The sequence below is a fragment of the Tachysurus fulvidraco genome, chromosome 4 (assembly GCF_022655615.1).
Source record: "Tachysurus fulvidraco isolate hzauxx_2018 chromosome 4, HZAU_PFXX_2.0, whole genome shotgun sequence".
Taxonomy (NCBI): Eukaryota; Metazoa; Chordata; class Actinopteri; order Siluriformes; family Bagridae; genus Tachysurus; species Tachysurus fulvidraco.
The window spans coordinates 10,095,880-10,114,474 of record NC_062521.1 but is presented as its reverse complement, the minus strand read 5'-3'; the positions used below and the strand labels follow the sequence as shown (position 1 = coordinate 10,114,474).

The window sequence follows — 18,595 nt, the reverse complement described above, 5'->3', positions numbered from 1 at the left end:
TTTTTTAAGACGACATATTAAAAAAATAACTATGTGTCCTAGAAAAAAACTCTAAACCCAGGACCAAAAAAAAAAAAGGGTATTTTGGCTCAGGCACACAGAAGACTGCTATGTGATGTCACTTCCGCTCAGCTGGGCCCTCTCTCTTCTGGTGTGGGGAGAAGCAGGAGTGTGGTGTGACCTCTGTTTAATATATACGTTTGTTTCAAAATGTATTATAAAATCAGTGGAGTGACGGGAAAACTGACGGGATCTACACCGGCCAGTGCATACTGCCCTCAGGTAAACACGGGCTCGGTGTTTTGTGCAGTCGGTAAACTTGACCTTCACTGTGGTTTGTGTCGCCGGAGGTAGCTTTAGCTGAAAGCTAATGCTACAGAGCAGGAAGTTTGCAGCTAAACCGTTAGTTTATGTTGAATTTAGTTTGTCCGGTTTAAATGGGTATAAAGTTTATTGGGGAGAGAGAGAGAGAGATTGTGTGTGTGTGTGTGTGTGTGTGTGTGTGTGTGTGTGTGTGTGTGTGTGAGTGTGTGAGAGAGAGAGAGAGTGATGAGTGTGTGAAATATTATTATATATTTTCTTAGTGGTTGGTTTCTCACAATATACTGTGTGTTGATGCTATGATGTTGTTCCAATAAGTAAGAATTACAGTAGTATTGAGGTGATTAATGAGATTTCGGTGAGTGTTATTTATATCACCTGTATATTTTATTTATTTCAGTTAGGGTTTTTTCTCTCTCTTATATTAGTATTTTGGCAAAGCTTTGGGTCTTGTTTATAAGTTGGTGGCTTCCAATATTGACCTTCTTTTCATCCTTCTAAGATTATATGTGTGCTTTCATTCTTAGCCTTTAACCCAAACAGGTTAAACATTTTGGTTGTTTGTAGATATAAACTGCTTTTAAACTTCAGTGTATAATATGTATATATTTTTCCTAGGGGCTGAAACCCACCATTCCCTCACAACCCACCCCCATGATCTTCGCCTTACCCACCAAGGTTGTATCAGATGCAGGACCTACAGCCGAGTATTTGGGATCTAACAAGGTCCCTGAGCTCCAAAAGCTCTTTCAGGTATTCCACTAATCTTGTTGGTCATTTATATTCTTTTACTTTTGTCTTGTTGTTCCCCTATGTTTGGTTACTCGATATCAGCACAACATTTGCATATAACATATCTAAAATATATATTTAAGGTGATTGTACACTATCAACATTGCAAAGCATTAAATAAAAGTAGCTGTCAAATGCATGTAAAATAAAAAAAAATCCAAATCTGTAAACAAGGTCATGAGAGCTGGGAACAGGCAAAAGGTTTCATAAATCAAATAGTGATTTTGTATTGTAAGGCTTTAGCCCAAATAAGTATAACTTCATATACTTTCTACATGTTCTACATGTTCACCTTTTATGCTCTTTTCTTAGCAGTTGCTTCACATATTCCCATTGGTTCTTGACTTTTGTATGACATCCTGTATGATAGAAAGTTGGCATGTTAACTGAAAACCTAAAGCATGATTCTTGTTAGGATGGCAATTAATAGTTTTGATTATCAAATCATCTGTCAACATTGTTCTTGTTAATTGATTTGTAGTGTTGTTAAATTTACCCCAAACCATTTAAAACAGTTTATTTCCAGCATTTAAATTTCAACTTCTACTACAAAATTCATAACTAGGCTTAATTAAGCAATAGGTCAACAACTCTAATTACTGATGTCTATCTGTCTGTTGAGCATAGATGGGAATATAAATTCACTCCCTCCATTTTTGGTTTTTGCAAATCAGACAAGCTAATGTGTGTTCACAATATCTCCCATATGAATCCCCTTTTGCCTCTCTCCACTTTCCTCCTGAAGCTACCTGCGTTAAATTCGAGGCCCTTGGTTCTCAGGTACAAGACTTTATCTGGAACAGCACACACTAACTTCACCACTCTTTGAGGTTTATGTTCCAAGTTTGTTCCATATGGAACAAGTAGGTGGTGAGGCACAAGGTCACTCTCCAGAACTTTCAATCTGATTGTCTTAGTGGTGGAATGAACTTACCCTCTCAATCCTGACAGTAGAATCTGTCAGTCTTTAAAAAATATCTATTGACGCACCTTTTCCACTAACTAACCACTTAAAAAAAAAAACTTGCACTTACACAAGCTCTTACACCTGTCTCTGTGCATCTAGTTTCTCTAGAACTCAGTTAAAAATCTTGTATAAATGCTTGTGTTGTCCCACTTGATAATTGATTTGCCTGAATTGTAGGTACTTTTCTTTGTCACTTTGGATAAAAGCATAATTCACCTGCGAAAATTAATAAATGTAAATTAGAAGTATTCAGTGCATTTTTCTGTTTTATTTATTTATTTTCATATTTGCATTTTTTTTTTAACATTACGAAAGTGTTTTTTTTTTCTCCTGTTAAAAACATCAGAGCATAGTGTTCCACAACTGAAGTAACCACTTGTAACTACTTCACAGAAAGCTGATGGCGTTCCAATTCACCTGAAGCGCGGCGTCATCGACCGACTATTGTACAGGACTACTATGGGCCTGACGATCGGAGGAACCTTGTACTGCCTAGTGGCCCTGTATTTTGCTGCTCAGCCCAGAAAAGTTGAGTAACCCGAATAAACTGCCCCCGTGGAGCAAAGAAACGGACCATTACGACTGTATTCCCAAAGACACTTTGCATAATTGCTTTGGTTCTGCAATATTTTTTTCCACTTCTTATTAACCCTTAATTTATATGGCCCTCAAGAGGGTTTGCAAGTTCATGTTTTAAAAACAGGTCAAGACCATCACTCCTCTGTAAAAGATTATGTTCAGAGATCTGGTGTATGTGGTAAGGTGTAATACAGCTGCTACTTTGGATATAGGGTCAGGTACCTATATGCACAAATGCTTGTAATGACAACGGAGTGCAATGTGAAATGGTGAAATAAATGGGAACTGTACCAGCAGTTTTTGTGTGTTCAGAAAATTATTGGACCAGTTTTCTGTTAATATATTCATAACATACTTTTATAACAGGCAGTTAGACAATCTCAGTCTCACTGAAGAATAAAAAAGTCATTTTAGGTGCTTGTGTTCACTCATTATTTACATGGCCATAGATCTGTTTCATGTGTAATTTGACTGTGAATAACATGCTTGTAAATTTTCTTGAGAAAATAAATATTTTTTTTCATAAAAATGAAGGAATAGATAGAGTGCAGGAATTTGTTTGACTTTCCTGTGAATATTTACACTCACTTTATTAGGATCTCCAGTACACCTGCTGATTTACGCACTTATTTTACCTTCCAGTCTGCATAAACTCATGTAGGTACGCATCAAGAGCTTCAGTTCCTGTTCACATGAAATATCAGAATAGGGAAAAGGTCTGAACTGTGTGACTTTAAACATGGCATGGTTGTTGGTCCCAAATGGGTTAGTTCTGTTTTCACACAGCAGTCTCCAGAATTTACACTGAGAAGAAAAGCATCCCAGCTTGCTCAAAACATCCTATGTGTATGGGCTCCAACAACAGAAGAATACATCAGATTCCACTCCTATCGTCTAAGAACAGGAATCTGAATTTATCATGTGCAGACTAAAGACTGGAAAAAGGACGGACTTCCTCAGATTTCTGGTTTTTGGCTGACGGGAGTGGAACCTGATGTGGTCTCCTGCTGGTGGAGTTTTCTGTATGCTGTGATGAAATTCTGCTCACTACATTTGTATACACTGTTACAACTTACTTTACCCTTTCTGGCAGCTTGAAATTCACCTGGCATATTTTCCTCTGACCTCACTTATTAACACAATATTACCATTTAAAGATCTGTCACTCATTCTGTGTTGACATATAAACACATCAATTTTAAGAACTGACTGTTAACATGCTGACTAATATCCCACCTCTTGTGCCACTGTATGGAAATAATCAGTTATTATTTAACTGATTATTAACTTAACCAGCCATTGGTTTTACTTTTATGACTGATCGTTGTAGATAATGGCCATTTGATAAGGGCGCAGACAAACACACATTTTATCTTTGTTTTGTCCTATGTGTTTTTTTCTGCCTTTTTTTTGTGCCAGGGTTCTCAGGATAGGTCCAGGTCTATGGCAGCCCTTTCAGACTAAGTGTTTACCGAACATCCATGAATGAATAATTTATAAGGAACAGATTTAGTACCCTTTGAGTGACTTTTCTTTTTAAAAGTGCCTCATGACAAAGCTAGAGATTTTAATAGTTGTCTTGAACTCGATACAGATGCTGGTTATGATTTGAGAATGGAACAGCTTCAATCAGCTCACCACTAGTTGAGTACATTTGTGACTGCACTGCATGTTTCCAATGACTAATGAGCCAAATAACTGCTCTTCACAAACCACTTTATTCTTTGTTTTATAGCAGTAAAAATGATTTCATCTGCTAACTGTTTTCCTTCATGTCTATTTCTCAACTACTCACTATCACAAGTTATCGTCTATATTCTTGATGGATTGTAGATATGTAAATTATTGATGCTCACATGACAAGTCTGTTCAGAAAAACCTTTTCCATATTAGGTTTCTGGACATGTTTTGAAATGCAAATGATCATGTTTTTATGAATATACAGACTAGTCACTGCTGTTTTGTACCTGGTGATCTGTGGAAATACTTGATCCCCTGTGATCCTGAGCAGGATTAAGGAGATAATGAATGAATTAATGTTGTAGAAAGGAAAGAAATCTGCATTGAATCAGATCGGCTATATATATATGTATATATATATATATATATATATATATATATATATATATATATATATATTCTGGTATAAAAAAAGGCCATACATAGAGATTTACATATGTAGACTTGTAGTAATAGTAATACCATAAAATTGACAGCAATATTTAATCTAGAAGCTTATACACTATATTATATACAGCCTAATGGAAGCACAGATATTGAATAGCAGCTTTGGCAGGTATCAGGGAGAAGTGAAAGTGTGGGCTGAAAGGTTCTGTTCAGCACTGCTGCCATAGTGAGTGATTGAAGCCTGCTGGGTAATCATGCAGTTAAACCCACTCTGATCAGTCTATCACACACCATGCTTATTGCTGTTTTCAGGGTTTGGGTGGATGAAGGCTGAGATGCAGTTTACCCTCCACAGATTTAACTCCAGACTCTAAACAGCTTAGACCTATTTTTCAGACAAGAGTTTCAGTGCTTTTTTTAGACCACTTGGTTTACCATCATTCTCATCAGCTCATTGAAGAGTACAGTAATTGCAGGATAAAGCAATATTTGTTTGCAGCTGCAGTGAGAGATATGAAACGTCTCTCTTTCAGAGTTCGCATGGCAACGGACAGGGTGGGTTGAGTAGGCTCTGTGAAGTAAAGGTTCTGCAAAGGTCTATGAAAATTGTAAGGTGATTTCTGACTCATACGGAGTGAATAACCCATTTATTGTCTTGGGGCTTGGAGGAGGTTGGCGTTTATTTGCTTTTCTCTTCCATTCAAAAACAGCTTTTCTGAGGAAAAAAGAATCAAAGACCTTCCTTCAAAGGCATGCCTCCAGAGTTAATTCATTCCTGTTATCTGGCCTTAGGGAGCAAAATATCTCAATGTTTGACAGTGATAAAAAAAAAAGAGGTAAATTACTGGATGCAGCATTTGCTAATGAATACAATTTTGTACAATGAGTAATCTTTGTTTCCTGAACTCATCATCAGCAAGGAACAGAAAGCCTTCATAGAGTCATGTTTACCAGAGGGACCTCCCTTGCTTGAGCAGAAACGTTGACTAACATTAGACAAGTGCATTCAGTGTATGTAAACAAACTACTAACTACCAACTGTGTGCACTTAAAACTATGAAAAATGAAAATCTAGTCTACACTGGCTAGTAAATGTTGTTTTCATTCCTTTAGCATTATTCAGTCCAGTTCATGAATTATGCAGACTGAACACGGGGGTCAGTAATGATTTCACTAATTTACACACTGAAAGCTGAAAATTCAATAAATTGCTATGTATCCAACCACATTCCCTTTTATCATGGACACTGAAGACAGTTTATGTACTGTGTTCATCCCATTTTTTTTTGGTTTGCTAGAGACTGTGAAAAAAAAATTCATTATAACAAACAACAGATGTTGTTTTTGGCCATTCCACTGAAGCAGTGAGGAGGTTCACCTTTTTCTGAAAGAGAGAAAGAGAAAAAGAGAAAGAGCGAGATAGCAAGAGAAAGAGAAAGAGAGAACAAGAGAACAAGAGAGAGAGAGATAGTGTGCTGTTTAATGGGGGTTTGAAGTGTTGGACAAGCACAATCTGCAGATACACTCTTAATCCCTTGTGTAATCATATTTGGGTTTGGCTAGTATATGCATGGTGCACGGTTAAATGTTTACCCCCTCCTTTCAATGTTTTACCACATTTCTCTTGCTTTGCTTGTCTGCTATGCATCATTTCACTTTCCCTCCTACAACCCCTACATCTTTCTCTCTCTCTCTCTCTCTCTCTCTCTCTCTCTCTCTCACTCTCTCTCTCTCTCTCTCTCTCTCTTTCTCTCTCTCTTTCTCTCTCTCACTCTGCCCACTACCACTTCCCATCGCACATTAGGTGTTCTAAAATGGTGAGCCTCATGGCTGGGTTTTCACTGTGGGTGTGTGTGATGAGAACTTGAGTTACATGAGTCATGTTGATTGCACTGACACTGACAATGTGTGCATATCCATGACACATTAAGCATTACAGATAAAAAAATAAAATAAATTAACTACTTTCCATGCTGTGTTCCCATGCCAGTACACTATAATTCTAATCACAGACAACCAGATATTATGGCCTACAGGGGACAAACTGTAGACACTGTGCTAGCCTGAGCCTATTTATTCATTTTCTCTTCTTCATGGTGTATCTGTAACAGAAATGCAGAGGGACTTCATGTTCAGGGGAGTGTTCATGGAATATATGTTCAAATACAAACAGCAAATAAGGCTAGGATGAATGATCTGATGTTGGAAGCTTATCAAACATGACAGGGTAGAAATAAGTATTCCTTAGTTACTCAAGCAAGGGTCTGTCTGTCTGTCTGTCTGTCTGTCTGTCTGTCTGTCTGTCTGTCTGTCTGTCTGTCTGTCTGTCTGTCTGTCTGTCTGTCTGTCTCTCTCTCTCTCTCTCTCTCTCTCTCTCTCTCTCTCTCTCTCTCTCTCTCTCTCTCTCTCTCTCTCTCCATGCACCACAGGATTGCTCAGAAGCAGCCTTCCTCTCTCTACCTGGTACTTTCCCAGCCCTTATGAGAAAGGTACATGGGGCAGTGACTGACAATAAGGGAAAGGAAAAGAATAAGAGATGGGCAGATGGTTTTGTGAAAACTAATATAAAGGGAATGAGGAGTATGAGCTCAAAAATCTCATCATAATTCTTCCTCCTGGATTAGATTATAGCTAGTGATCCTGAAAAACAAATGCAGCTTTACTGATGTACTGAATAGACATGAAATTGCTGAAGAATCCAACTGCATGGCATGATTATTTACCATTTATTATCATTTATTTACCATCAGCTCGAAGATACACTGAATTAATTAAACAGACAGCCAATTGTAGGTCTCTAGTGGCTTCTTGATGCTGAAATGTTAACGAGTGATTGGAAAACTTTATGGAGCTCTGGACAAAAGAACATGCTTCTTATTATGTGGATTTGAGAGAGAGAGAGATGGAAGGCATGCAAGAGAGATACATTCTTATTAGGCCAACATTTAGCTCTGCAAAAGTGACATATCTGGGCCATGGAATCCCATCACACCAAATATGGTGGTGGTGGATGTGTGTAAAATAGTAAGTACACTCATGCTTTCTTACCCACTGTCCTACATACTATACAAGGTCAGTGGCAGTGTATTTTGTGCTTTCTTGTGGTATTCATCTATCTAGTATTTTCCTAGTAATATTTTTTTCTAGTATATATAGATTAGCTTTCAGTAATTATCACATGGCCCTGTGGATAATTCTGAAGTGCATGATAACACTTATTCAAAATGGGTCAATAAGTAAATGTACTACACAGCTCAATGCAATTAATAAAAAAAAAAAGGAAAGCGTACAAAGCCACAATTCCACAGGTTTTTTTTTTACCTCTTACCTTTTACATCCAACATGACTGACCTCCATATGGAAAGGGTAAGATGGCTGTAATGGAAGGTCACTGCTCCTCATCTCTCCTTCCTTTCTATTTCTCCATAGCTGAGCAGGCTGGAGTGTGGCTCTAATAGGATTGTGTAAAAATAGCTCAGATGGTTTTATTTAGAGGGTCCATGCTACACATGGCTGATTCCCTATTTATCCCTCCATCAGCACCAAAGAAGAATGTCTTTTTTTTTCTCTGAGCACTCACAATATTTGGTACTACAGCATCCACTACATGGTAGGTTGAGCAGGTATGTTAACAGACTTGAAGAGATGACCAAGAAAAAAAGCAAACGTATTTAGGGGAGAAATGTATAGAACATAGTGTGGAATTTTTTTCCTGTCACTCATTTCTGTTTTCTGTTCAAAATGCTTTCTGCCACAGGTGGATCGAGGGTACACAGTTTTTATGCATTTCAGGTTCCGTGTTTGTGGCATATGCGCAATCAGGCATTATTAGCCTTCATGTGGGCTACGGTAAGGTGATTCTCCAGAGAAAAGTGATGGACAGGGATGAACTGGTGCTAAGGATGTTGGCAGAAACACAAATAGATCTTATTGAAGCTTGAAACACTGGGGACTGGAAGTCACTCTTTCTTGCCTTGCTGCTGGAGCTCTGGGCTTTAAAGCCTGTCCAAAAAAGCAGGCATTTGCCACTCATAGACTTTTTCCTTTCTGTACTTTGATTAATAGCATGACGTTTACACTACACCAATAAATTTATCTGGGTCTTATCTGGAAATGGCAAAGGAAAATGAGAACTTAAGAATGAGAATAATTGTCTAAGAATTATGGGCATATTAAATAAGCAATTCTAATTCCTAATTTTATCAACAGTGAACAAAAAATACTGTACAGCACACACAAGCTACCATTTTCAAACATTAAGGCAGTAACCGATATAAATGAATTGCATGTGGTTCTCTTTTCCAAACAATATCCAGAATGGTGCTTATATTGCTCTGATTACTGAATCCCTTTGCTTTATTTTTGTTTGTATGATGCTTGTATTGCATTTGAAAGCCCTTTAAAGTAACAGCAGCATTCACAAAAGAAGCATCTCAAAAGAATCTGGACAGCCTTTGTGCGATCCTGACTTTTATTTTTTACTCTGAGGCATGCACTACAAATTGTCATAAAGAAAAATGTCAATACTTAAAGCAATGTATGATTATTGTGAACGTGTGTATGTGTGTGTATTCTGTATACCATTCTCTTCTCATATAGTGATCTATATTATGACATGACATTTTCCCTCTTAATCGCTTGATTAATAAATGGCCAAGTAAATAAAGTAGCCGGACCAAAGCAGCTGTGTCAAGATTCAGTGCCACTCTTTGTGTATTGTTTAGAAAAATGTAATTCTTCTTCTTTAAGCTGTACCCACTAACATCTTCCCCACTAAGGAGGTTTATGGGGCAGCCAGTGGTACAGATTTGGGTTCACCCAGTACCCTTTTCTGCCAGCTGCATGTTGGCCAATGAAATGTCACTCCTTAGAAGTCTGACACACTTCTTACAGTGAGAGGCAATCAAAGTGAGATGCACAGGGCTTGAAAGATTGAATATTTAAAAGGTCAAACCTCATTCACGAGAATCAAGGAGACTGTACGTATACTGATGCAGTAGTATTAGACATTAACAGTGTAATAGTGATTCAATCAACAACAAGAGTAGTTTGTCATTCATTGTTAATTTTAGTAATACAATTATAGAGTTAATGGTTTATTTAATAATAATAATAATAATAATAATAATAATAATAATAATAATAATAATAATAATAATAATAATAATAATATGTACAAATGGATACTAGACATTCAGAGGGTCAGCAACATTCACAATTATGGATGTGAGGTTGCACACACACACACATACACACACACACACACATACACACACACACACACACACACACACACACACACACACACACACACACACACACACACACACACACACACACACACACACACACACTCTCTCTCTCTCTCTCTCTCTCTCTCTCTCTCTCTCTCTACTCGCTCTTCTCTTATGGTAAATTATTCACCAAATCCACAATCCATGCAAACAAGCAAGGTATGATTTAAGTGCTGAAATGGAAAGTGCAAAATGCAGAGATGACTGGATGAGAAGTGTAGTGAGAAAGGCAGATGGAAGTAGCAAAGTGCACCTGTCCTCTCCATATATCTCTCTTTTTTCTCACCCGTTTATTCAGTACCGCTCTCTCTCCCCTTCTGTCTATCCCCGTACTCCCTTTACACACGAACATCAAAGGGGGCAGGGTTTGGAAAGGATGCACCAAAGAGAATAGAGACTTTTATGATTAGCACTGGTTGGGGTTTTACCACTGGTGTCTTTTCTGTTATGATTAAATGCTTTTATAATTATCATAGAGCCATATCAAAATACAAAGTACAAAGTACAAAATATTCTGACTCATGATTATACGTCTTATTGTATTTGTATTGTAAAGTACAGTCCTTTTTTCTTATTGTATTTCTGTTTAGATTTTGTGGGTGTAATTACATGTTCATGTAAATGATTCAGTCTCCGCTTCCTCTTTTCATCGCTAACAAAAATAACATTCAACCAGTGTTTACTTATTAAAGTCATCAAGACTATATTTACATAGTACTGCTCTATTGCAGCCATGGAAACTTGATTTGCAATTTGGGGATTTTATTTATTTATTTATTTATATTAAATTGGTGGCACTTTCTTTTCCCTTCATTGCATGATTGCACCATTTGTTCCAAATCAAGTGATAAAGTGAGATGGTTTGTCTTATGAGTGCTTAATTCTTACACAGATAACAAAACACTATGTTTTTTACACTTGATGTGGGACAATCATCAGCCTGCATGTGACTCAACAAGATAACAAGTTGTGTGGCACAGAATCAGAATTCGCAGAAATTGTCAAGTTGTTCTAGGTTTTTCAACAAAGGGTTGCTTTCTGGGTGCCTGTCTATTTTGTACATTTAAACATTTTGGCACATTATATGTTGTAAATTATTTTTCTGTCATGGATGCATAATAAATTGAGGCGATATAACTCCATGTCCATATAAAATGGAGAAATTACTAATTTTGTTACCTCCTAAACATTATATATGATCCAGCAATACAAGAAATACTAATATGAGAAGATTGCATTAGGGCTTATTTCACCTGCCAAGTGATCATGCCAAGATCAGATGAGCTCTCAGAGAAGATAAATAATCTCACTCTAAAGTGAGACATTCTCCAGCATTTAGCCAAAATCCATAAACAAAATTGAACAAAATTCTTTCTGGTCCCTGACACTCAGCAAGATCTGCCTCTATGCACTGAGTGTGTTTTTCCTGCTGGAGCCAGCATCATAACGGTGATGGATCAGTTTCTAAAGTAACTTCTAGAAGATGCAGATAAGGTGCACTACTGCAACATACAGACACTGCTAGAAGAAGAAATTACCTTGTGGGATGTTCAGGGGCAGATGGACATATTTTTCCTCACTTTCTTGCTACTCGCCAGGAAAAATGCAAACAGGCAGCCTAATCATGCATTCCTTCTCTTCCCCTACTCTTCCTCCTCTTTTTCAGTCTGTACCAAAAATGTACCAAATCTCAGTCTATGTACCAAATACACCCAAACCATGAAATCTGGGATATTGATTTAATGAAACTGGGTTATGGATTAAACTGCCATACTGTACAGTACTACAGGGATTGTTCACTGGATCTAAAAGTGGCAATTTAATTTCTATACTTGTACACTGATATGATGAATATAGTTGTGTCTCAATCAGCTTCCTATATTGTGAATCAGAAGATCAGGTAGACAAGTTCAGGCACTTGTAAGGAGCCTGTCTCACTACACATTGGGACAATGATAGCTCAATTTTCAAGTGACATGACTACCCATAATACCAAAACATTAAATATTCAGGTTTTATTTAACATATAAATTTGTTAGCTTAATCACAATCTTGTGTTATGGTACTTCTAGAGGATCATAGGCTAGTGGATTTTTAAATCATTAAAACCTTAAAAGTCGTTAGACTATTCTTTTATGGATTATTTAATAAAATAAAAAATTTGAAAACATAGTAATCAAGTAATCATTTGAGAACTACAACAATAATAACAAGCTACTTAGATTTGTAGACAAACATGTTCATCTGCCATTTATTTTTTCCAGCTAAGGGACCTCAGGACTTGCTGAGAGATTTGAGGTCATTTCCAGTAAGGCAATGTAATGCGCATTGGTAATTCCAATGCAATTGAAACTACTGACTGATTAAAACACACAGTATAGCACAAACCAAAATCTTTGCATATCATCCATAAAATACTTCTTCACCAGAAATAACTCATCACAGGTCTAATCAAGCACTTCATGACGTTCCTGATCATCCAAAAACATCAACAGCCATTGTCTTGTTTAGAATGGAGGAGCAGCTGGATACTGTGCAATCAGCATCTGCTGAGAGAATCTTACAGCTCCAAACTCCAAACAAAATACATGGATGGTGTACAGTATATCCTTCAGATAATACAAACTTACTCTCTATTGTGTCAAATCAGTTCACAATGAACAACAATAAGGGCATTTAAAATGAGCTTGAAAGGATGATATAAGCTGGATTCAGGTATGTTGAAAGCACTACCATCCCTTATATTAAAGTTATTCAGAAAATGCCTTGCAGAAGACAATTGCATAAAGTCAGAACCACATTTCCAATCTCCACACAGAATACAGCATTAAACTAAATTACATATGTGGTCAAAAAAAGAGTATATGAATACAAATGATAAGGTGTAGGATAAGGTGTAGGAAACAATGGCACCGTATTTCTTTTAAAAATGTCATTCAGAGATAGCATGCAGTTTTCTGTCACGTTTTTAATTGGGCCCTTTGAAGCAAATGTGATGTATTGAAATTCTTGTGTGTAATGGTTCTCTGGTGTGTAAAGGGTGCCGGAACATCTGGCTTTTAGCACATTCACAAGGTCACAGTGTTTATATATGATGAAAATTTTTAGTTGAAACAATGTTCTCCTTTCAATAAAGCACCAAAGTACGTAATGATGGTTTGCACAAAACATAGAACAGTTGTTGCTATGGAGAATCTCACAAGGCCTTATGAATTGCATCATGGATAATAAGCCATAATAAAATGGTGTTTGATTTTATTTGTATAGTTTCATTTATACCTAGAATATTCAGACATTTCCATTAGTAATAAATAAAAGCAATTATCTTTTGGTAAAAAAAAAGAAAAAAAGAAAAGAAAAGAAGAAAACAAATTCGCTGTTCAGACCTCACTTACGGCACAGACAATTCTGCCTGTTAGCCCACAGCAACCCCTGATGAGGCAATACCAGTCATGTACTACCAAACTACATGTACTCCTCAATCTGAGTGAATTTTTCTGCTTGTCGATGCTGCACAGTTCATCTTCTCCCAAGGGAAGAGCAGGAGATCAATGGCTCATGTGAAATTAAGCAGAGAGAGTGGGTTAGATTCACCCTGGAGAGTGGCTAATAAAAAAAAAGCCAATCCACATAAGCCACACATTCTTCCCTTGGGAAAAAAAAACAAAACAAGATGAGACAAGCTCCAGGGTCTCTCTGGGGAAAATGGAAAGGTTCAAATGCACTACTCTTTCAAGACTGTATTGCTCCAGAAGGGTTCAGGGTTCAGGTTTTTTTTTTGTTTGTTTTTTTTAATGCATTTACAGTACTCTTACTTAATTTTGACTCTGCTCAGCTGGTCCTGCCATCTCTCAGAGTACAAGGAAAGTAAACAAGTTTCTTCTCTATTCTTTTGGTGGAATGAACTTCCCCTAGATGTCTGAACAGCCGAGTCACAGGCTGTCTTCAAATGACTTAGCTATTCCTGAAATACTTTAAACTTTAAAAAAGTTATCTAGCTGATGATATTCTTAGTCTGTGTTTGAGTGAACGAGTACCATGATGTATTGAGACTTCAAAGTACTTCTATAAGACTCTCTAGAGAAGACCATGAATGTAAAAAAAAAAGGTAATTTAATTTTCAATAAAATAAAATATACATTTTATATATAAAGTATATATAAAAATACCCCTCCTTGAACCGCCACCTTATTGTGGTGGAGGATTTTGCGTGCCTGAATGATCCTAGGAGCTATGTTGTCTGGGGCTTTCTGCCCCTGGTAGGGTCTCCCAAGACAAACAGGTCCTGGGTGATGGGCCAAAGAGCAGTTCAAGCACCCCTTATGATAAATTTAACAACAAGGTCTGTGACGCCGCCCGGTATGGCGCAACCGGGGCCCCACCCTGGAGCCAGGAATCTGGCTCTAGAGACATAGAATGTCACCACGCTGGGGGGTGAAGGAGCCTGAACTGGTGCGGGAGGTTGAGAGAGTAGACATAGTTGGGCTTGCCTCCACACACAGCTTGGGCTCTGGAACCCAACTCCTTGAGAGAGGCTGGACTCTTTACTACTCTGGAGCTGCCTGCGGTGAGAGGCGGCGGGCTGGTGTGAGCTTGCTCATAGCCCCCCAGCTCAGCCGCCATGTGTTGGAGTTCACCCCCCCCCCCCCACCGTAATGGAGGGCCCAGCGAGCTTTAGCCCGGGTGGTTGCGGAGGCAAAAACTCTGGTCTGCGAGGAGTTCGGTGAGGCCATGGAGAAGGACTATCAGTCGAAGAACTCGAAGAAATTCTGGAAAACCGTCTGGCGCCTCAGGAGGGGGAAGCAGTGCCCTGCTCTCACTGTTTACAGTGGGAGTGGGAATCTGCTGACTTCGACTGGGAACATTCTCGGACGGTGGAAGGAGTACTTTGAGATTCTCCTCAACCCCACCGACATGTCTTCCACTGAGGAAGCAGAGGCCGAGGACTCACTTGTGGACTCTTCGATCCCAAAGCTGAGGTCACTGAGGTAGTTGAGAAGCTCCTCAGTGGCAAGGCACGAGGGGTGGATGAGATCCATCCTGAGTACCTCAAGTCTCTGGATGTTGTGGGGCTGTCTTGGTTGACATGCCTCTGCAACATCGCGTGGCGGTTGGGGACAGTGCCTCTGGACTGGCAGACTGGGGTGGTGGTCCCTCTGTTTAATGAGTTTGAAAAGAGTTTCCTCCGCAGGGTGGCTGGGCGCTCCCTTAGAGACAGGGTGAGGAGCTCGGTCACTCAGGAGGAGCTCAGAGTAGAGCCCCTGCTCCTCCACATTGAGAGGAGTCAGCTGAGGTGGCTCAGGCATCTGTTTCAGATGCCTCTTGGACGCCTTCCTGGGGAGGTGATTCGGGCATGTCCAACCGGGAGGAGGCTCCAGGGAAGACCTAGGACACGCTGGAGGGACTATGTCTCTCAGCTGGCCTGGGAACGCCTCGGTATTCCCCCGGAAGAGCTGGAGGAAGTGTCTGGGGAGAGGGAAGTCTGGGCGTCCCTGCTTAGACTGCTGCCCCTGCGACCCAGCCCCGGATAAGTGGATGGATAAAAAAAATGTTTACTCTTTTTCTCTAATCTAGCCAATGGCTGTACTCCACATATAAATAATTTCAGTTTAGGGTTAAAAGTAAGTCTATAATTATAGAGAAAACTAATCAAAATTGTGCAAGTATAAATATCACATAGTCCACCTTCCCTGCCAGAATCACCAAACAAATAAAAATTACATTTTCACTGCTTTGCATAAAGTTATGTGTGGTCCCTGGTGGTAAAGTAGAGGATCGTGCACTCTCACCACCATGGCCTAGATAAGATAGGAGTTTCATCCGGAAGGGCATCCAGCATAAAACCTGTACCAAATCAAAATATGCCGATAGGATGATCTACTGTGGTGACACCAAACAGGAAGCAACTGCAGGACAACAATAAGAACAACCTAGGAGTTTTGTGTCAGACTGAAAGATATATTTCAGTCATTTTTAAGTGAATATTTTAAATGATCAACCATGTAAAACAGTTAATTACTGCCAAGCATAAAATGCTAGTACAGCTACATATGAGTAAGTGGATCCTGACTCTTAAGATTGCTTAATTATCTGTGCCAGACATCCTCAAGAAACAGAGGCAATGCATGTAATAATCTGCCATCCACCCTCATGATGCACTTGGCTGAGCAACGACAGCATACACAGTCATCAGCTCTCTTTTAAACTTCTGCTATGTTATGATTTGTAATTAACTACACATTATTCTGTCTGTCAATCCCTGCATGGAATTTAAACCTTATTATTGGAACATTCATTTTTTAACACGTCTGACTTCCCATGTTATTTACACTGCTTGAAGAGTCCCTCTTTTTGATCTCCTATGTACTCAAGGTTCAAGGTTCTTTGTCACATACATGTGATGTAATTTACAGTCTAAAAATGGATAGAAAACAGAGAAAATAGAATAGAATAAAGAATATCTAGAATAAATAGATTATAGTAATATAGGATAGACATAATATAATAAACACATGGTAATATAGTGGAGAATTTATCCATGGAGAATATAATGAATATTCTGTGTAATGTAAAGTATACCAGAACCATGCAGCATGCAAATGATTTTCTACACTGAAAACTGTGTGTGTCTCTGGGAATATGCAGACTCTCAATTGTCCTCATTCTGTAGCCTGATTGCCTGAGGGTAGAAACTCTTCCTGAGTCTATTTGTGTTGGTCGTCAGGATTCGGTAGTACCTCCATGATTGGGAGCAGTGTACTGTACATATATGCTTCTTGCTTTAATTCTCCTATCTGTTGTGACAAGTTAGGATGAAGCTTGCTGCTAAAGAGACTTTGTGATATTACTAAGAGCATTATTTCAATGTATAATAAGTAGTCTAAATGTAGAGGAGGAGATTTCATTAACACTTATCCCTCTGAGGTAGATGCACCAAACTGCAGAGGGCGCTTTAATTCCCATAGATAAGATTCACGATTCCTAGAAATCTTGTCATTATTAATGCTTAGTAGTTTGGATCAAACAACTTCAGGCCTGTTTTCACAGTAAGCAATGAAGTTTAGTCATGCTCAGCAGCACCGGAGCTGGAGAGACTAAGGACAATGCTAGGAATAAAGAAATATAGTAATTTAGTGCTAATTATTTAAACAAATGAATTCTAGCTGATACCTAGAGAAACAGGTCAGCAAAATCAGTGGGAAATGCGGGACAGGCATGTTCTCACACTTTCCTTTTGTCTCTCTCTCTCTCTCTCTCTCTCTCTCTCTCTCTCTCTCTCTCTCTCTCTCTCTCTCTCTCTCTCTCTGTCTCTATTGGACTTATAATTACACTATCAAATGTCACCCATCCCTTGTTCCTTATTCCACCTGGTTCCTCTCAATGTGTCTTCCTTGTGTACACAGCTTTTCCTTTCTACTCATTTAAGGTCTCAACCTGGACTTCTGTAAAGTTTTGTCATTCTACATTGATGCAGTTGGTAGGTGTCTTTTTCCTAAGTAACTAACAGAAGTGGAAACTCAAGATTGTTTTAATAATCATCCATTATCAAAAGAACTATAGAAATTTAATCATGTGCAACCATGGACCTGCATGATGCTGTCATGTGAAATAAAGTGAAATCCCAGTCACCAGGAGCAGCTGATATAAATTATCCCCAGGGTTAAGCTCCTCTGTCTTTCAAAACATAAAATGTAATCAGTGAAAGGTTTCTTTTGGCATGCACATCAGATATATGCTGTTAATATTTTCAGAATAGTATGAAGCTAGTCATAGTGGAATTATTTGTAGCCCAGATTGTAGATTCATGCAGCCTGTCAGTGACAATCCTGTAGGTGATATACAGGTATAAAATATATACAGTGAAATGCCCTCGTACTGAGTGTATGTGCATTGTGGTCAATATTTTTCAGCCTGCTTTACTGACACATCTGTAACATCATCAGTGATTGAGAAGGCACATATTGCTGAGAGCTGTATGTAAAATGATTGAGAAAAAGGTTCACTGTTTATTTGATCATGCCCCCCCCCCCCAATTCCCCCAAAAGGGGGATGTAAAAGTAGATATACAACCACACAAAATTCCAGACAGCAGTATACAGTATGTGTTGGTGCTTACTTTTGATAATTTAGAATTCACAGCTGCAGCTTCCTCTTTAATTAAGTGTAAATATATGTGTAATAGATTTCCCCATATTTATATGCCATCCCAGATTTCATGATAAACAATGCTCGACTTCTTTTTTTATATTCATTCAAGCTGACATTACTGTCGGCCATGTTCCTTCAGCAAAACCCTTCTTGTTTGTGTTACCAGAGCCATTGCCCACTTACAAAAAACACAGTTTAAAGCTTGCTTTTTTAGTTTATATGCTTTCAGATGTGGATAGAACATGTAAAAAAAAAAAAAAAAAAAGACACCCCAAATCAGACAGCCTGATTCAGACTTGAAATAGAGCTAGAACAACCTGTGGAAACTGTATTTAAGTTAATGTTGTCACTTTTTATGTCCTAATTG

At 38.4% G+C, this 18,595-nt stretch overlaps 1 protein-coding gene across 2 annotated transcripts; it reads left to right on the top strand.

Annotated features, from left to right (window-relative positions):
- Positions 1-118: 118 nt before the first annotated feature.
- LOC113644916 (cytochrome c oxidase subunit 7A-related protein, mitochondrial) lies at positions 119-2,955 on the top strand. 2 transcript variants are annotated; one of them, XM_027150066.2, is made up of 4 exons: positions 119-282; positions 940-1,074; positions 1,859-1,893; positions 2,474-2,955. In XM_027150066.2, exons 1-4 carry the CDS (start codon positions 211-213, stop codon positions 2,499-2,501), a joined length of 270 nt encoding a protein of 89 aa, XP_027005867.1. In that variant the 5' UTR covers positions 119-210; the 3' UTR covers positions 2,502-2,955. The 2 variants fall into 2 exon arrangements, with proteins under 2 accessions (XP_027005867.1, XP_027005866.1); XM_027150065.2 differs by lacking the exon at positions 1,859-1,893 and having other exon boundaries at positions 123-282.
- Positions 2,956-18,595: the final 15,640 nt, after the last annotated feature.